The 20,357-nt window shown below is 47.9% G+C and overlaps 1 protein-coding gene across 1 annotated transcript in view; it reads right to left on the reverse strand.

The window, feature by feature from the left end:
• Positions 1–5,220: 5,220 nt before the first annotated feature.
• The window catches only part of C9H1orf21 (chromosome 9 C1orf21 homolog), a 101,888-nt gene continuing 86,751 nt past the window's right edge, over positions 5,221–20,357 (reverse strand). Inside the window, exons 4-6 of the mRNA XM_059478730.1 lie at positions 16,664–16,740; positions 13,125–13,185; positions 5,221–5,990 (exon numbers count right to left, since the gene is read on the reverse strand). Of these exons, the coding sequence (XP_059334713.1) occupies positions 5,952–5,990; positions 13,125–13,185; positions 16,664–16,740 (177 nt within the window). The 3' untranslated portion in view covers positions 5,221–5,951. The remainder of the gene's footprint in view (positions 5,991–13,124; positions 13,186–16,663; positions 16,741–20,357) is intronic.

A 20,357-nucleotide genomic window follows, 5' to 3' on the forward strand; every position in this document is an offset into this window, starting at 1 on the left:
TAAAACCCTGTTAGCTGCAAAAGTTCACCCAGGCTATTGATGCCCAGCACTGGCAAATTCGTCTCACCTAATGCTTTGGTGGAGAGCACAGAGTGATGGGCTGGGGCCCTGCAGAGGAATTTTAGCCAGAATTGTGCCTAAAAGCCTGTGTGGTACCTGCAGGTGTTTTTGGGGAGCAGTGGGGCCACCCCAGAATGTCTTGGATGCCCCACTGGCTGCCACTCCAGGACAGACCTGATGGCAGCAGTGCAGGGCAGAGAATGAGAAGCAATCCAGAAATCCAGATTGATCCTTAAAAAGCCCAGCCCAAACCCTGCCCCAGCATTTCTCTGCCCTTTGCCTGGGGCTGCCATCACTCAGGAACATGGGGCTGGTAAGGAGCTGGCAGATTTTGGGCCCAGGGGACACGCAGGGGTTCAGGGAGGGACACAGAGCAGCAATGTGGGTGAGAAAAAGGATGAGCTGGTGATGCTGAATTTGATGCATTTCAAGATTTCCCCATGGACCTCCTGGCAGGCAGGTTGATGGTTTGAGATGTGCTTGAGGCTCCCCTCTGCAGCAAAAGCCATTTCCTCATCATCCTCTGGCCCAGTGCTCCTGGTGATTGAAGAAAATGAGCAAAAAAGGCTTAGAAAGGCCTAAAATAGATGAAGAATCTGGGGAAAAGATGCTCAGGTGAGGACAGAAAAGGCATCTCCGCCCCGTGCTGGCTCTCCGGCGCTTTTATGTAATGGAGCACGTGGCTCCCCACGTTCCTTGTGGGGCTGGACACGGGTTCTCTGGCTGCCAGGCTGGAGCATCTCCCTCAAATGATGTCAATCTTCACTGCACTGGCATTACAGCATCATAAAAAATTACAGAGCTGCTATTTTGGGTAGCAGCTCTCTCCGAGTCAGTGAATAAATGCAGCTCCATATGACTCACTCCGGGGGATTATTAATAGACACAAAAGCAGAATGCCAAAACCCCAGGAATATGCTCTGTTCCCACATGGAGCTTTCTAGCTTCTTGCAGCAACTGCTCTTGAGAACTTTTTGTCTCAGAATTTAATTCAATATACAGCTACATTAAAAGAATTAAATGTACAAATGTTCCGTTGAGCTCGCACCTCAGAGGCTTTGGCAGGGGCTGCTCTGCAGGGATGAAGGATGGATGCTCCAGGGTGCCAGGCTCCATCTGGGATGGCAGGGTGGAGAAAGGGAGTCATTTCAAGAGGGAAGAATCACAGGGAGTCATTCCAAGAGGGAAGATTCACAGGCTTCTCCTTTTGCTGCCATGCGTGTCCATGGGGCTGGTGCTGGAGTTGGCTTCTGTGAAGGAGGTTCACAGTCCCACATGTGTTGATGATGAAGATGATGATCCTGAGGATGATGATGGTGACTCTCCCATCTTCAAACTCAGAGTGAGCATTTCCCTGGATGTCATGGGTAGATGTGTGCAGCTAAATTGAAAGAAAATATGATTTTTTTATAAAGCAAAGACATGAACATCTTTGAGTTCTATCAACTTTCCCATCTTGAAGAACCCTGAGCTGGGGCTTCTTTCCCTTTGCTACAACAGCACAGTAACAACAATAGGAATTTCAATCAGGGCTTACCCAACTTTTTTGATGTCTCATTTCCCAAAAACAAAGCAAATAAGGTGCCCTTCCAAAGTCATCCCTGCATTTCTTGTCTCCTCTTCCCCGAACTCCTACAGAATTAAACTAAACAGAGAGAGATTTCAACCTGAAAAAGGAGAGTTGCCCAGCAGTACCAGGACCCAAAAGCAGATTCCATAAAGCCACATTAGCAGAAGTGCCACAAATCTGTGGTTTCTCAGTGAACACCCTAAAAATTGCCTGTACCACACAGTGTGGCTGAGATCAAAGCTTTTGATTTTCCAGAGTGCAAGTGCCATTACCTCCCCCCTGGGCTGGGGCTGCCCCAGACACGTAAAAGCTTCTTTAGCACAGGGGATGTTGCTCAGACTCCCCAACACCCCACAAAGGAACTGAGTCAGACAACTGATTCTATAGCCATGGAATTCCCGAATGGTTTGGACTGGAAGGGACCTTAAAAATCATCTTGTTCCATGGGCAACATGGAACAAGGCATGGGCAGGGACACCTCCCACTGTCCCAGGGTGCTCCAAGCCCTGTCCACCCTGGCCTTGGGCACTTCCAGGGATCCAGGGCAGCCACAGCTTCTCTGGGCACCCTGTGCCAGTGTCCCATCACCAAGGTGGAACTGGTAATCATCCTTTTGTGCAAAGCCCATGTGACATCTGCTCTTTGACAGACACACACCTCACCCAGCCTCTCCTATCCTGAAGGCCTGGTGTATCAGCCAGGCTGATCTGGAGTTGAGTCATTGCTGACTCCAAATGGAAGTGACAGGAAATTACTGTTTTACAGACCTGGTAAAACCAAAATAGCTGGGAACAGAATATTTCTCTCCAGACCCATTCTCATGCGATGACAGCGATGTCTTCGGAGCTCAAACACGACTCCCTGGTGCTTCATGGATCCCTGTGCTCCCAGTTCATCATCCAGAGTTTAAATCTTGCTGTACTCTGGGGCAGTCACCAGGAAAGAGGCACACTGCAAAAAATCCTGGGATTGCTGAGGGCCTGCTGCTCCTGCTTTTACAGGGCATGGAGAGGGGCACTGAGCCAGCCTGGAGTTTGTGGCAAGGCAGGACACAGAGGTGGCTCTGCTGGATCCCGGCAGGGAGACCTAATTCAGAAGAACCAAACCTCTGAATGCAAGGGAAGAAATGGATGTTAATTGGGGGTGGAAGGGACTGGGAGGGGGTGAAGTGGAACTGCCAGTAATTAAACAATTAAACAAGAGATACAACAAGGCCCAAGGCTGGGCCTGGGGTGGGCAGCAGCTCCTCAGTTCCCCTCTCAATGCTTGGGGGAGGCTCCAAGGAGGAAAACCAGCATCACTCAAAGGGCTCTGGACAAAGGAAAATGCACTTCAAGGGACAAGGTTGATTGCAAAACCCCTCCACCACCATTCTCTCCAAGATCCCAGAATATGATGTGGAGCTCAGGAAAAACTGCATCGGCCTCCTGAAGAGAAGATTGGGGCTCAAATCCCTTCCCTGGCATTTTGAGAGGAACCTTGAAATCCCATCTACAGCCCAGCACAGCATACCAGATAGGAGCAAGTTCTCCTTCCCTTCCCAGCCTCCTTTCTCCACACTGCTGAATGTATTTGAGCAGAGCAAAGCAATGGGGAGGTAGAGCTCCAAGGAGAGATGCATTTCCAGCCAGAGTAATCTGCTTGTATTATTACAGACCTTCAGCTGCCACATACATTTAGACTTCTAAAAAATCTGCCAGGGTTTTGCAAAGGTGGAAGAATTCCAAACCTCCTGCCCATCCCAGTGCCTCCCAGCACCACAGCCCACCCAGGGCTTCCCAAATATTGCCATCTACAGCTCCAGCAGGGAGGCTTTGACTCATCCACAAGTCTGAAGCACCTGCTGCTGGCTGGAATACGAGCACAGGTAAGATGGGAATTGCTTCTCCTCTCTCCCAAAACGTCCAGCGAAGCACAGGTCTCCAGTGCCAGCAGCAGCAGCAAGGAAAATGTTAAATAAAAGAATTATTAAAACTAAGAGGTGGCTGAAAGAAAGACCAGGACGTGTCTAACACAGTGTTTGTGTCGGACATTTACACACAAGATGTTCCAAAACAACAGACCCAAGCCCATCACTCCTGCACGACTGTGAAAGCTTTTCCAAAGTGCTTTGCAGAGAAGGGTTTGTGGGACCAAGACCCAGGACTCTTTATTAATTAAAGTGTTTTAAATAATTGAAATGCACAATCTCTCAGCTCTCCCAAACATAGTCACCTGCTCAAGAGCTGGCATAAATTATGGAAAAAAATCATATCCAGGAGGAGAGAGACATCACCTTGAAGAAACACAACAGCTCTACAGCACTGAGAGATGCCACAGCCCCAGGAACAGCGATGGGATGGGAGGGAGGCAGTGAAACTTTGTCTCCAGGGGGGTCAGGATACTTGGGAGGGGCTGCCTGGCCAATGCAGCTGCTGAAATGAGCAAGGATTTAGGGAAATCAGAGCTGGCTGGTGGGTTTTGGCCACTAAAAGGAAACAGCTGAATACACCATAGAGGACCCTGACACTGAGCTTTTGTAGAGGAACCTGCTGAAGCTCCTGGGTTGTCTGAATCCTGGGACAGCAACCACTGGGCTCAGGCTCAGGCAGCCTGGGGAGCCTGCAGAGCTCAGAAAGCGCTTCTACCTTTACAAACAGGCTGGTTTGCAGCCTCACAAACCTTTACAAACAGGCTGGTTTGCAGCCTCACAAACCTTTACAAACGGGCTGGTTTGCAGCCTCACAAACCTTTACAAACAGGCTGGTTTGCAGCCTCACAGCTGCTGCAGCTGGATGGGCTCACACCCAGCCCTTAGGAGCAGCTGCCAGGTCTGTCCCCACTGCTCATCCCCAAAATCCAGAGGTAAATCCAGTGCAGGGATGGCAGCAGAGGGAGCTGGGGGCTTCTGGAGATATTCCAGGTACAGTACTGGTGGGGAATGAAATCTTCTGATATGAACTGTCCAGCCCCACTCAGAGCCCACATTCAGGGAAACCTCTTTAGTCAGGAAACTCAGCAGTAACTCAGAGATCTGCAGAGGTCACAGGTGATCTTTGAGGGACTCAGACCCTTTAGAAGAATCTGATTTTCAAAAAGCCCAGTGAAAAATGGCCAATATTTGGGCTGAGTGCCCCACTCCAGTGTCAGCCACACCCCAGGAGATGCTGTTAATGCATCCCCAGTCTGGTCCACACCCATCCCACAAATGAAATCCACACAGTGACAGCAAACTACACTGGCAAAGCTTCTCCATTGGCTGCAGGGCAAACCCTGCCCCACATGACATCAAAGCTGGAAGAAATATCAGCACAGGTAACAATCTTCTTTGAAATAATAAATACAAAAGCTGTATTTTTTTCCTTTTTTTTTTAACTCATGACAGCATTTGTTAAAAATATTACATCTGCTTTTGAGAAGGTAATATCCTCTCCATTTAATATGGAAAAATAAACTCTACAGGACACACAACACATCCCCCCCAGTTGGCACAGAGCTGCTTTAAGAGATCAGATCCACGGGACACATCAAGGCAGAGGAGAGGCTTGGTCTTCCTTGTCCCCAGACTCTTAAAACATCGTGTTGTAGGAATGGTAAAAGACAAGAATACATAAAAACAGTAAAATGTTTATTTTCTTAGAAAAAAAGAGATTCAAAATGATTGTGATCACACTCCCATTCGTGCTCAGCAAAGCCAATACTGCAAGCTTAGTCCTTGATTAAGATACCTTTTAAATGAAACCTTTTTTCCTCTTAAAATACAAGTTCCTGCTCCTGTATCACTTCCAGTATTTCAGTGATAACATGCTTTTAATGGATAATAGTTTCTCAGCTTCTTCCCAGCTGAGAAACAAGGCCTGCCATGGCAAAAACATCCCATCTCCAAAGCTTGGAATCACCAGCACTAACAAGCACTCTGGCCCCAACACGGATGGACACACAGCTCGGGGGTGTTTCTTAGATGCTTGGATGGTCACTTATGGAAGCTTGGTATAACACTACCTCATCTGATAGAAAACAGGCCAGAAGCCTCAATAAAATCAACAACGTCTTTTGGATTAACTTTTAAGGATTTGCTGCGTATCTGGACACAGAAAAAAGTGAGAAGTTGCAACAAGTTTTAACTAGCAGCAACAAAAACAGTTCCTTACGAGTTCTTAGCAATATTCCTCATGTGTTCATTAGGAAACACTGTAACTGAATGGAGCATATAATGTGGAAATGGTCTTCTTCTGTTTATGGAGTGCTGTTCACTCGAGCAGACGTCCCAAAGGTTGTATCCAGAAGGCTGGGTTGGATCTATTTACACTGGAGGTGCTCCGGGGCGAGGGCAGAGCTGGCACTATGTGACATCCTCCTCCTCTGAACAGTAGTCACGACCCTGCAGGGACAAAGGCCAGGCAGTTGGTACTTGGAGAAGCACACAGCAATAAATCCAGGCAACACTTGCTGAGAGCAGTGCTCTGAACCTGGGGGGTTTAAATTCAGAGCTGGGCAGAAACCTCAGACACAGGGAACTGGCAGGAAACCAGGAGGGGAGACACTTCCCTTTCTGTCACTATTAATCTCATAAACATCATCCCCCACATAGTGAATTCCAGGGGGGCTCCAACAAACTGATTTACAAACCAGCTTTATGCGAAGATCCACCTTGATGGACACAGCCCCGAGATTTGTTGTGAAAGGATAATCTCTGAGGCAAAAGCAACAAAGCACATAATCCTATGAGCAGCACAAGGCAGCTGCTGAGAACAAGAATCCCTCATCTGATAACCCCAGCAGAAGTTTAACCCCAGAGCAAAGATGCCATTGGTATTGAAATGAAGCTTGTACTGCAGGGGATTCAGCCTAAGCTTCACCAAACATGGATTTCTTATCAGGCCAGTCATGTAATGCCTTCTATCCCATCCCAAACACAGGTGTTGGTGTGGAGCAGCATCTCTCTGGGTGTTTATTCCCTTTGGGATGGCCTGGAGCAGGCACATCCCATCCCATCCCTCCCTACCAGCTCCTGCAGAGCAGCAGGAAAGGAGCCACTGTCCCTGCTGCCCTGCACAAAACCAGCTGGAGCTGAGCTGCTCAGCAGAGGCCACACAGGGCATCTTGCATCAAACAAGTGCCTCAAGTGCAGGACCCAACATGTGCACCTCTGGACCATTCCCCATTGCTCCTGGGTGCATCACCTGAGCACCTGGAGAAGGAGAGCCAGAAAGACACAAAAAAAGGGAGGGATGTTTGGTAGGAGTGATCTGTTGATTTGGGGCACACAGCTGGGCTGCACATCTGGAACAAAGGCTCCAAAATGTCTCTGCAGTCTCAGTGCCAATGGTGGGACTGCAGAGCTGGCTTTGCTGGAGCCCAGACCCAGCAATGTGCAGGGCTCTGACAGCTCCCAGTGGCCCAGCACTGAGAGCAGAAGGGTTTTCTAAGTACAGTAAAATAGCCCCCAAGAGACTCATCAGCCCAAGTTCCAACTCAGCTATCACTGACCCAGAAAGAAAGGGGGAAAATTACATTTTTTTAACTAAAAGCTGTGACTCAAAAAGAAGGAACACTGAAAGTCTTTGCAGTGAAGCACAAATATCTCGGTTTTCTCCAGGGTAGGGAGCACATTTGGATAAATCCAGGAGACTGAGCTGGTGGTGATGAAGGCTTTGTCCAAAACGCTTCAGAGCTGTGAAAGGCAGCAGCAGTGACTGAGGGCTGAGCTCAGAGCATCTCCAGGACATCCCTTCACTCAAGAGGGAGCCCCACGGCGCAGCACTCCCCACTGGAGGCCATCACTGCTATTAAAGCCTGGAGCAGACCCAAATCTGACAGAGGAAAAGCCATCCTGCACTTTCCCCTTCTACTCCTCCTGCTTCTGGGTGTGCTCCCTGGCTGCCAAGGGCACCAGTTCTCAAATGGACACCAAGAACTGCTCCAAACCAAGGTGCTGAGCCAGTCCTGGCCATGGCACAGACACAGCAGCTCCCAGCAAGGCCTGGAGGCCACCAGGAGCTGGGCTGGTCCTTCCAGATACATCACATCCACCTGCACTCTGCTGGGCATGGGGACACATCACACACACCTTCTGGTGGTCTGGCCAGCCCAGGTGATGCCCAGACTGCAGTGAGTCCCAGTGGTGCCCAACAGAGCTTGGGTATAAATGTCACTCCCCAAATGCATTTCTGTCAGTAATAACAAGGTCAGCACTGCTCAGGGAGATCAGAGAAGGAATAACGTGCCCTGTTGGCACAGCCCTCCCCACTGCACCAGAAATGCAAGACAAGGGCTGTGCCCTCAGTGCTCCCTGGGAGGGGCTGGCAGAGGGAAGGCAGCTTCAGCCACAATCCAGTGAAATACTCTAAAATGTCCATTTTTGGCCTGTGGGTTGTTTCAGAGGATGCCTCCCAGATGCTGGAGGAGATGATCCCCTGGTCACTGAGAGGCTGCAGTGCCTGAGATGGGAAATGGTCAGCTCAGAGCTGGCAGAAACCGCCCTGCTCCAGTGCTGCAGGGGCTGGACCAGGTGGCCTTTAAAGGTCCCTTCCAAACCAAACCTCTCTCTGATTGTACAACTCCATGGCTGTTAGTCAAATTCTGTCTGGGGGAGCAGGCTCCTGCATCCAGAGGGGCCACAGGCACGGAGCAGGTGGCTACTAAAGGAATGTATGGGCCACCCATGGACCAAGCAAGTTGTGGGGTCAATCTGCATGGGCCATTCACTTCAAAGTTGGCCTCAATGATTCATGTGGGTCCCTTCCAATTCTGTGGTTTCTGAGAAGTTTTAATGATTGAAAGTGTAAATGAACTATGTTGGGGAAGATGAGAACTGTACTATGTGCCTCCAAGTCCAGCTAATCCTTGAGTAATCCCATCTCCCACCTCTGCAGTTTCAAAATACAACTGTCAGCTTCTGTGGATGTCCACAGAACACCAGGAGTGTTTCTAAATGAGTGAGTGAATTGAAGCTAAATTAAAGAGCAGCCTGATGTGCTTTTCCTGCTGCCTGCTCCCAAACCAGAGGGGCTCATCCCCCTCTCTCCCCTTGCTGCACCTCCAAAGTGCCCCCCTCCTGATGCCCCTCCAGGGGATGCTCATGGTATCCTTTAAGGGAATAAAAAAGAGAAAGAAAAAACTCGCAGGAAAAAGGCCTTTTCCCCATTGTGTGGGTGACAGGCCAATAAACAACCTGGCTCAATGGCCCCTTGTGCCTGAGGAGTGGGCAGGCAGGGAGGGACAGGAGCGTGAGGATGGAGGGGATGCAGGGGAGGGAGAGAAGGAAGGGGAGGCAGAGGAGGCAGAGCTGGAGAGGGCCAGCATCAGCCCTGTCTCCTGTGGGCTGAGGGGCTGGGGACACAGTGCCCCCTTTGAGGGCCCACTCTGGGAACCCTTTTCACCAGGCTGGTTTTGTTTACAGCTCCCAGAAAAGACGGCAGGAAAATGCCGGGAGGCGGCACTAAATCACAGCGTACTCATTTCTGTCCCTTTCTCATTTTGTTGGGAAAAATCAATGGAGTCATTAAGAGCAATCCACTTTGCTAATGAGTTTCAGCTTAATCACCGTGCCCTGGGTACTACGTGGGGCTGGCAGCCCTCTCCCAAGGGCACTCCCTTCCCTCCATCCCACACAGGGAGCTGCCTTGTGCCCCCTCCCTATGCCATCACTGACCAGGGATGCAGGAGCTGCTGCCAGCCATCCTTCCCACGGGATGGGTGCTCTCCCACCAGCTCCAGGTGAGTGCATTGGTGCAGAAATCCCTGCACATCCACCCCAACACAGTGCTGGTGCTCAAGACCAAGCTGACCCAGGAGAGAACCCAGGTCATTCATTCACTTGGCTGAATACCAACACAAATGGCCTGATGCCAGGACATGTTTCTATCTTCTGAATCAGAGCTGATAGTTCAACACCAGATTTATCCCACCACAGGAGTGCAGTGATTGTCCCAGTCCTGGCTGCAGCCAGTGGAGACCATTTCTGCTCTGCTGGGCACAGCAGATCTCAGATTTATCCAGCAGAGTTCCCTTTATGAGGGCTGTTCAGTCACTCTGTGCCTCCTCTGCTCTCCAAAGCCACATTTCTGTGTATTTCTGCCTTCACTCTCAGGTCAAGCAAATCACTTGTACTCCTGACCCACATCTTTCTAATTTACTCCAGGGAATGCTCTCCTCGAGCTTAATTGCTGCTATTACCTGTTGCTCATCCTCCACTGGAATATATTTCTGTGATTTCAGGCTAATTTTCAATAAATGATGATAATGCTGACAGCAGATGAGCTGCCTCCTTCCCACTGCCTGTCTCTGTTCCATCTCCCCCTGAACTCTGGATCACAGGTGCTTTTTGTCTCCCAAAGCAAAGCCTGTGACTGTTGCCAATAACCCCAGTGAGTGGGAAGCCCCAGGAGGACTCTCTGCAGCTGCTGCCAGATGTTGGGAACATTTCTGAGCCTGCCCTGCCACCTCTCAGGGCCTTGTGCTGCACACAGCTCCTTGGTGTTCCCTCTGCTCTCCTCTCCATGCTCTGCCACAGGTCAGAAAGTGTCTGGACAAGGTTTTTTGGAACATGGTGGGATTCTTGGGGTTCTCCTGTGAGCTGGACTCCGTGGTCCCTGTGGGTCTCTGCCAGCTCAGGATATTCTAACTACACACTAACTACAGCTTCTTGTGCTGTCCTCTGCTCAGCCCTCTCCAGCTGCTCCCCTCTAACCTATAACTCTGGCTTGGGAGTATTTTTACCTCAAATCCTCCTGTTTCTGAAAGGACTGGGCTGACTCCAGCAGAACCAATATCCAAGCCCACATTGGAGCCTGACTTCCACATTCCCAGCCAGTCCTACCCCAGCCCTCATCCCAGAATTTCCTCCTTCCTTCCAGCAATCCCTCTGGATGGCATTACCACCACCACAGGCAGCTCTGTACGTGCCAGCTCAGGCCCAGCCCCTGAAGCAGGGACAGACTCACTCAGAGACAGAGCAGATGTCCCCCTCTGAACGCCTCACAGTGTTTTGACACTGAATTTTGGTAGACAGAAGCTCTGTGCTTCATGACATTCTGTTTTTTACCTTCAGGTGACATTTGCAGGAGGCAGAGCAGCTTTGCAGGGGCAGCCAGGAATGCATTGCTGGGGGCAGAAGCTCTCCAGACTGTTTCAATAAGGCTTCTTTTGATCTCCAGGACTCACAAGCACTTCCTGTGTGCAACACCAGCCTGTGTTCTTTCCATTTCCCACCCTGGCTGCAGAGTTTTATTCCACACAATGGCTGTGCCAGCTCCAAGCCCCCTCCTGCCCAGTGCTCACACTTCAGAGCTGCTGCTGGGTTCTTGCATTTGGTGACCCTGGGGGGATCTCAGTGGAGATGAGGGTGTTTTTTTGCTCCTGACTGGAGTCTCCATCACACATCCAACAGCCCTGGTACCCACAGGAACACCACAAGGGTTGGGACCTCACCAGGCACAGGCAACACCCCCCACACCTCCACAGAGCTTTCCAGCTGATAGAATCCTGCTCAGTGTCTGCTGCTGCCCTCCATCTCACTGCAGAAGGCACTGAAAATGCTATTTAAGGATCAGACAAAGCCCCTCATATTTTCCAATCTTTTTTGGCATTTGTGACAACACTTAGAAAAAAAGCGTGTTCTGAGCAAAGATGAATTAAAAACCCCAAAAGTTCTCCAATGAAGATTATTTCCTCAGGCACAGGAGGTCCCCAGGGAACACAAATCCCACATTCAGCTGCACATTAACTCCTGCCAATCCCATCAGCTGTCAGCAACTTGGTCTCTTTGACAGATAAACTGTGGATTTCCTCTGAACAGACAATCTCCTGATCCCCAGGATAAATTATCCCCAAGATAAATTAGCCCTGGAGATCACCTGGGAACAGCTCAAAGGGGATCCAAATAGCTCCAAGCACAGGGGACAGGGTCAGCTGCACCTCAGTGTGGCAGCTGGGGAATGAGGGTGTTAGTGCCCTGACCTCAGGAACAAAAATTAACCAAAATTCATAATTAGGTACAGCCTGATGGCATTGTCTGGTCTGCAGATAAGACACATCTTTGGAAAATCCATTTTACTGGAGATTCTGTGCTCAACCTTCTGGAAGGTGATGATGTCCAGGAAAAGCAACCTGAATATTCATAGGGTGATGCATTTATTCAAAGGAGATATAGCTGTATTATGGATATGTAGAAATTCTCATTTTAAATGCATTAGGTTACATAAAATCTCACCCCTGTGAAACACTGGGTACAGAAATATTCTTCTCAGGAATCTATGAACTCCTCACTTTTACTCTTCCCCTTTTATGTCTTCTTTTGTTTTTATAATTTTTATTCTTTGAGAGGAAAGTAACAAATGTGTTTCTTGGGACAAATACAAGATGCACCCACTGGAGCACTCTGAGTCCTGGGACCAGGAGTGCTGGCAAAAAAGGCACAAGTTCAGAGCCAGCAAGCAAAAATTTCCTTCTACTCCACAACCCAACATGACAACTTAATAGAACAGAACAGAAAAGAGCAGAAGAGCAGACTAGACTAGACTAGAAGTATTTCATTTGGAGGGGACCTACAATCATCAACTGCCTGAGCACTTCAGGGCTGACCAGAAATTACAGGGTGCTGTTAAGGGCATTGCCCAAATGTCTCAAACACTGACAGGCCTGGGGCATCCAGCAGCTCTCTGGGAACCCTGTTCCAGTGTTTGACTTCCCTTTCCATAAAGGAATCCAGTCTGAAATATCCAGTCTGAAACTGGGAGTACAAATTAGTACTCAGTGTACTGTACTCAGAACAAATTAGTTCCTCAGTGTACTGCTACTGAGGAAGCAAATATTTAATATAAAGTATTTAAACAAGATGCACAACTCCCAAACAGGCAGTGTGAAGAGTAAATTGGTGTGTGAACATCAGCTCCCCCATCTTCCTCCCTCATACTCCCAAGGATGAGCTGTGCTCCAGCTCCTGCACTGCTGTCTCAGTGGAGCCAAACGTGTCATTTAAAAGCTTTCTGAAACACAAAAGCTGCTCTCAGGACAGCTGAGATATGCAAAGAATTATTCATTCTCTTCTTCCAAACATCTCCAGCACCATTATTTCACTGGCACAGCCCTGGGGAACACTCACAGCCACACCATCCCTTGGAGCCAGTGGCTGTTTCGAGGAGATTCAGCAAGAATTCCTGGGCTATTCCAGCCACTACAGCATTAACACTCCAGTTGTGATGAAACATCAAATCAGCAATGACGTAAAACCCCACTTTTACCCAGCATGTATGTCCTGAACATCTGAGTTACCCTGCCATGAATCCCAGACTGGTGACATTCCCCCAAAACAAAGGATTCTCTCAGAACCCCCTGCAAACTCTTCACCCTCCTGGTCTTCTTTGCACTTGAGCTATCTAACCAAGGAGCTGGAGGGGAAATCTTGGGCCAGACCCCTCCAAACCATGGAGGACACAGAGAGCTGCAGCAGGCAGGTCACTGTCCTCCCCATGCATCCTGAGGGACACTGGATGCTCACATTCCTGTGCCTTACCTTTTCAATTTTTTCATCAAGCATTCTGAAGAATTCTTGTTGGCTTTCAGAGATGTGCATGCTGGAAGGCAAAGAAACAGTATCAATACCAACAGCATTTATCCCATTATAGAACATTATAGAAGAATGAGAGACCCCCCTCCTTCAGGACTGAAGGTTTTCCAGGACTGCCAACCGCACCACCACAGAATGAGACACCAACAACATGACATTAAAGACTCTGTCCTCTTGTCCTGCCACTTGTAATGGGGGAGAAAAGACTGACAACTGCTGTCCCCTCCTGTCAGGAGCTGTGCAGAGCCACAAGGTCACCCCTGAGCCTCCTTTGCTCCATGCTGAGCCCCTTTCCCAGCTCCCTCAGCCCCTCCTGGTGCTCCAGACCCTTCACTTCTACCAATTCTTCAGCACCAAGAGGCTCAGTGACATGATTTTGCATTAGTAAAGAGGGCTGGAAAACACTCTTTTTTCATTGTCTATTAAATGCTGATGGTCACACAGGACCACAGGTCCTTCCCCATAGGGAACCTGCAAGCTAAAAACCCAGACAGGATGAGGAGACACAGAAAGGGTGACAGGTGTTTATCTATGGGGCAGGTGTTTATGGGTTTTTGGAGTGTTTATCTGTGCTAGGGGATGGTGAGAGCCTCCCTCCTGCAGGAAGGTGAGGCTGGAGCATCCTCTGGAGCAGCAGCAGGGAGGAGCACTGGGCCCCCAGGGAAATGTGCCAGGGACTCCATGTGCAGCACAAAAAGATGCAGAGAGGGGAGGATGGGGACCGGAGCCAGCGGTGACAATGATGCCAAATGGTCAGAAGGACACACAGCTCTTGGAGCCGTTCCCCAGCACACAAAGCTGGCTTGGCTTGCTGAATTCCCACCCATCCCCTCTTCCTCAGAGGGATCCTTTCAGCTGTAATGAGTTAATGCTCTCCCTGAGTGCCCAAACCCGGGGCTGCACTTCCCCACAAAGCTCAGCATTGAGCCCTCCCTACTATGGGCTGAACGTATACAAAGATCTGCTTATGTGGGACATAAATGGAGCTCAGTTCACACCAGGAGGGCTCAGAAATGGCATTAAAACCTAAAGCTGGTGATTCAGGAGCAGGAACAATTCACCTTTCAGTGGTTGAGAGAGTTCCTGTCCCCAGCTGTCTGCCTGTTCCTCAGGTTCCCACCTCCTCCTCAGATGGGGAAGAGATGCTCTTTTTGGGACAGCTGACCCCATCACCTGCACATTCAGGTGCCTTGCAGAGGGATTTTAGGGCAGTGCAGTGCTTTCTGAGAAGGCAAGTGCTTGAAAAATAGTCTTGCCTTTACAACATCATAAATCCAGTTTCTAATAAAATAATACTGTAGTGACTCACCCCAGCCATAATTCATAAGAGAACTAAAAGAAGGCAGGGGAAAAAAAGGAGTATTGTGTATGTATTTTCAGTCATATCCCTGAAAATTCCCACAGGATAATCCTACAGATCAGCTCCAGTGGAAGATGTCCCTGCCCATGTCATGGAGGTTGGGTTAGCTGATTTTCCATGTGCCAACCCAAACCATTCTGAGAGTTTGTGATCTGGCAGGGTAAAAGTGGTCTGAAATAACCACTTCCATTTGATGCTTCAGGCTGCTGTCAGTCCCTGGGTTATGAACCTGTCCCAGGGTACTTGGTGGCTGTGTTTGATCATTCAAGGTGTCAGGGAGTGAGTTTGGTGATGAAAAGAGAGAACAAGTGTCTGTGAGGTCAGAGCAGAGTGCAGGGGAAGCCCTGAAGGTGTGGCAGGTACCAGGACTGGGTGTGAAGAGGAAGGACCAACCCTTCTCCCTCTGCCAAAGACCCCCATAAAGCTACTGCTGGCTCCCTACATCCCCTGGTTTTAGAGTCCAGGGCTCTGGATGGAAAAATCTAAATCCTCCTGCAGGGGGAAGAGCCCTCACAATCTTACTCTTCAGCTGACATCAAAATATTGTAAAGGAATTTATAATTTGGCACTTAGTCCATCTTTTGTTTAGAAGTAACACCCATTGTACCAGAACAGTACTGTAAGATCCATCTAATGATCTATCTATTAATTTCTGCTCTTCCAGCTGAGTGGATCTTTTCCACCCAATGCCACCCCACCCTGAAGTCAGAATTGTCATGGCTTTTAGATGATAAACCTTAAAATAAAAATTGTACATCAGAACAGCTGTTTGCTGACTTGGCAATTAGCAACTCAAACACATGTGGCCACTTTATTACTAAACAGAAATGCAGTGGTAGGTTGGGCAAACAGCAGAGCCTTGGGCAAACACTGGAGGTTCTACCCAACAACCTTATGTTACATTCTGCACCTCTCTGGGAGTTTCCTTATTTTTGCAGGTCTGTGATAGAAATATTTATCTCTCTCAATGCAATGTAAAAACCAGGCTTTTTGGTCAGTTCTGATTTCTGCAGGGACTTTTCAAATTAGAGTTTTATGAAGGAATGGAAGCCATGGCCCCATGCAATTCCTCTGCCGTGGATGTACCAAAAGATGACCCAATGAAAGAACAGCCTTTTTCTATCCCAGAGTAATTAACCTCATGTTAGAGCATCTTGAATACATCTCTGACCCTGCTGGGAAGGACTGAGCCACAATAATGAAGCACAGCTTTGCTGAAGAGTGCTTCTACCTCCACCTCCCTACCATGAATTTCTTTGCAATCACATCCAAAGCACTTGGCTTTTCCCTTTCAAAAGGGGCTGAATTACACTGTCAGCTGATTAGGAAATAACTGAAGTTTCCAGACTTGAAATCGTGTTCAAGGCACTTGAGAGGCAGCAAGTTTAGGTTAGTAAGTGCCCTGAGGACAGGGCACAAGGAACAGTATTTCCACTGGTGTTCAAAACCCAGGGCACAAGGAACAGCATTTCCACTGCTGTCCAAAACCCAAATCACAAATCTTTATCACTTGTTCTTCACGCACCTGATATGTGGCTCTGTGTAACCAGTTATTCCTCAGCCAATTAGTGATTAAAATGTAACACTGAGTTAGGAAAGAAATGAGTTACTACTATCAATAACCAGCTCTGCCACAGGAGGCAAATATTTCATGTAACACTGACTGATCCCAGGCAGAACATGGGCATGGAACTGCCAACCAAGCAGCTACAGAACAAGTTCATTTTAACAACCTGACCATTCCCAGTCCCAAGCAGAATCAGCTGCTAATCTAAACCAGGAGCTAGTAAAAACCTCCCTGGGACTGACCCAGCTGTATTTAGGAACATTAGTGGATATAGAGAAGTTTTTCCTGTGTAAGTTGTATGGAAAGCTGAGAAATAACACGGGGTCTTCTCTTGGGCACAACAGGATGCATCTCACCTTTTTTCAAGTCCTGTATCTTTGCTGTGCAAAGGAGAGGATGCTTCCCATCCTTGGGACACAGGTGATCTTACCTCTAGTACTCAGCATGACTTTAGGGCTGCTGGGTCATCTGGTCTTTGCCTAGGCAGTAATTGTGAACCTCACAGACACTGCTTATATTTATCTTTATTTTGATTTAAACAACAGAAATTGAACTTACTTTGCTCTGGGTTGATGTACTAATCCTGGGATCTCTTTATTAGATTTAAGTCTTGAATTTGAACTGGCACTTTTTTCCTGAAACACACAAAGAGCACACAACAGCATCAGTATTTATGAAGCACACAAAGGTGACAGGCATTTGTCATCAGGGTGTCACACCTGGCTGGGTCCAGGCTCAGCTGAATGAGAAAAGCTCAGCAAAAATGAAATTAAAGGTAACACAAGAGATGAAATGACCCCAGGTGGGCAATTTTTAAACACCCTGGGCTCAGTGGCATGTGGAATTGCCTCTGGGTCACTGATGAAATCCAGGGATCAAACTCCAGGCTGGCCGGTAACTCTTCAGCAGGCCCTGGAAAATGGGAGGGTGCTCATATAAATCAATAGCAACAGCAGGCTCCAGCTCCCTCAGAGCAAGGCAGAGCACTGGGAACGCAGTCCCAGAGTCAGCCAGCACCCCAGGCTGGCTCAGAGCAGAGTGGGAAACATCAGCAGCAAGGAATGTCTGCAGGAGGAAGCACAGGTCAGATGTGCTGGGAAAGAGCAGCAACTGCTCAGCCACGAAACTGGGCACAAGGGGCCCAAGGAAGCAAATCAGCTCTGGAGATCCCCAAAATAAGGATGTGGGGATGCTGGAGAGAGTCCAGGGAAGGCCACAGAGATGTGTCAAGGTCTGGAGCCCCTCTGCTCTGGAGCCAGGCTGGGAGAGCTGGGGGTGCTCACCTGGAGAGGAGAAGGCTCCAGGGAGACCTCAGAGCCCCTGCCAGTGCCCAAATGGGCTCCAGGAGACCTGGAGAGGGACCTGGAACAAGGGAGGGAGGGAAAAGACAAGGGGTAATGGCTTCCCACTGCCAGAGGGCAGGGTCAGATAGTATATTGGGAAGGAATTGTTCCCTGTAAGGGTGGGAAGGCCCTGGCACAGGGTGCCCAGAGAAGCTGTGGCTGCCCCTGGATCCCCGGCAGTGTCCAAGGCCAGGTTGGACAGAGCTTGGAGCAACCTGGGACAGTGGAAGGTGTCCCTGCCCATGGCAGGGGTGGCACTGGATGGGTTTAAGGTTCCAAACCAGTCTGTGTTTACAGACAAGAACACAACCCTGTCCTTTGCAGAGGACCAGAACCATTAAAAACATCTTTAAAAAGGCCTGGGAGGGGAGAGTTGAGAGGCAGCACTGCTTGGTAAGACCTCATCATCACCTCATGAGCTTCTGTAACCCAAAATTAGTGCAAACATCTATCTCTTATCTCCAAAATCCTTCACAGGGATACAGCCCCTTTCAGATCTCCCCAGTGCCATGTGTTAGGGAAAGCTGCTGCTGAAGATGGGAGAGGTCTGAGTCAAATCTCAGAGCTCACCCTCTCCACAAATCCCTCTGAATTCCTTAGGCACATCACACCCATGGCAATTTAAGAAACATAAACCCAAGAATCAGTGGTTTTGTGGGTAATTTTGGTGGTTTTATTTAGCCTTATTTAGTCTTTGAATGTCTGAATCACACAAGATTTTGGAAAGGGCTACTAAATCACTGAATTTTAAAAAAAAAAAGGAGGCTGTCTAGCAGTTAATATTTTAAGGAATAATTCTACAAGGGCTGTAAACATCAACTGCCTCAGCATATTTAACACTGTTTAATGCATATCTTCTAATCCTCCTAACCAGGGAACAGTGCCTTGCATGAAAATAGCAGTGAGAGAGAAACAAGCCCTTCTTCCAGGCCTTAACAAGGGTGTCAGTGTTTGCTACACCCCACCAGCCACTGCCTGCTCAGCATCCTGTGATATCACGCCAGAGCAGCAGAACAAAAAACAAAATCACTTTTTTCAAAGCATCTTCCAATCTCAACAGTGCTAGGAGGATGTGACATGTACATGTTGTGTGTGATGAACACATGTGTCTGTACACAGACACACAACCCATGAGCTCATGTCTGACTCACATGGCTGTCAGAGCAGAACAAAAAGAGAGGCATGGGTCTCATGGAGAAGAGAACAAGCCATAAATCAGCTGAGGCCCAGCCTCCTGAGCCTTCATCCTCAGATCCACTCCATGGGATGGGAAGGGAAGACTCTGATCTACAGCTCCTGTGTTGGAAGCTGTGATAAATCAAGGCAGCACAAACTCAGCTTTCCACATCTCTGCTCGTGGCTTGGTGTCAGTGCAGCTCCATCAGGAGCTGGAGTCAGTCCAAATCCCAGCCTAAAGAAAATTCTGGCACTTAGCAACAAATGGAAAGACACAAGAAAAGTATATGTTGCCTTCTCACTGTGGGTCCCAGAGCAATATTCAGAATATTAACTGACACATATGGGGAAAAGAGAAATAAAATTCCTGTTTAGCTGACTTCAAGATTCCAGAGTTTACTCTTTCCCTCCTATTGCTCCTGTTAATTACCACACCTCAATTATCTACTACATTTCTCCTATTTAGGCAAAGAGTATGTTATCTTTTCCATCTGTTGCTCAGCAGGAACAGACAGAAAAGGAAGAGTTAAGAGAAAAATAAAACCCAAGCAGGTCTCAAATTGGCTCATTGCTTTGTTTATAACTCTTATTTACAGCAGTGATATTTCATTACAGCAGTGATCGAAATATTGGCTTGGATACAAATAGATATTCAAAAATAATTCTTCCAAATGCAAACAAATACAATATTTTTTCCTCATAGCTCTGAAGACAAACTGACTCATCAGAAATTAATGGCTTGGCTTCTAATACTGAGCTAACAAAAACACCTTGAAGTGCTTTAATGCAGTCAGATTGTTCTTCCAGACTGACTTGACTTTGGCTGAAGGGTCACTTCTGGCAGTCCAACCTCATTTTCTCCCTTATTTAACATTAAGTAAGTTACCATGCACCAGAAGAACCATAACTGGTTTTTGAGACCTAATCTATTGCAAACTGAAATGAATATGCAGAAGCTTGGTTTTAATCGAGCTCTGCTTATAAGGATTATTTACAATAAATGCAGCAAATGCTGCCCCACACCACAGGCTTGAAAGGAAATCCCCCAGCATGCTGCATTTGTACAGCAGCAGTAGCAAAAAAGGAGAATAGTGGACATTTTATTCCACATTATTTTGCAATTAATCATTATCAAGGTAGGGCTGTCATCCAATCAAGGTGATTTCATGTGATAGATTTGTTAATTATTGTTAATTCCTCCATAAAAGATGCACCATCTCCAGGATTTCAGGGCACTAACAGATGGCAGTGACTCTGCTGCCAGATGCTATTAACACAGCAACAGCCACTACTGCCATTATAATTAAATATCTGTCAACATTTCCCTTGATGCCTCCCCTCTGACGAGCCCATTTCTAGAGACATGTGAACTTCATTTGAAGTATTTTGCTTTTCTTCATAAAGGCTGCCACAGATTGACTCAGGTAAGCTGCTAACAGTCCTTGTAAAATAATATTCCTGATTTATATCAAGATGACACTTTCCTTCAAAGGAGCCAACAGCACCTTTAGCTGCTTTCTGGACCTGAGCAAATCATCATTAAAGTCAGTTAGAGGAAAAATGAAGCATTTGTTTTCTCTTTATGCCATAAAATATTCTTAAAAATAATTGTTTTTGAAAAGGAGGAATGAAATGCATCAGTTAGAAATGGACTGAATGATGAGATGTTAAATTTCAATATGCCAGCCCAGCAATTTTTAACCTCACTCAGTCCTGAGCACCAGGCTCAGGTA

This window comes from Ammospiza nelsoni, chromosome 9, assembly GCF_027579445.1.
Source record: "Ammospiza nelsoni isolate bAmmNel1 chromosome 9, bAmmNel1.pri, whole genome shotgun sequence".
NCBI classification, from domain to species: Eukaryota; Metazoa; Chordata; class Aves; order Passeriformes; family Passerellidae; genus Ammospiza; species Ammospiza nelsoni.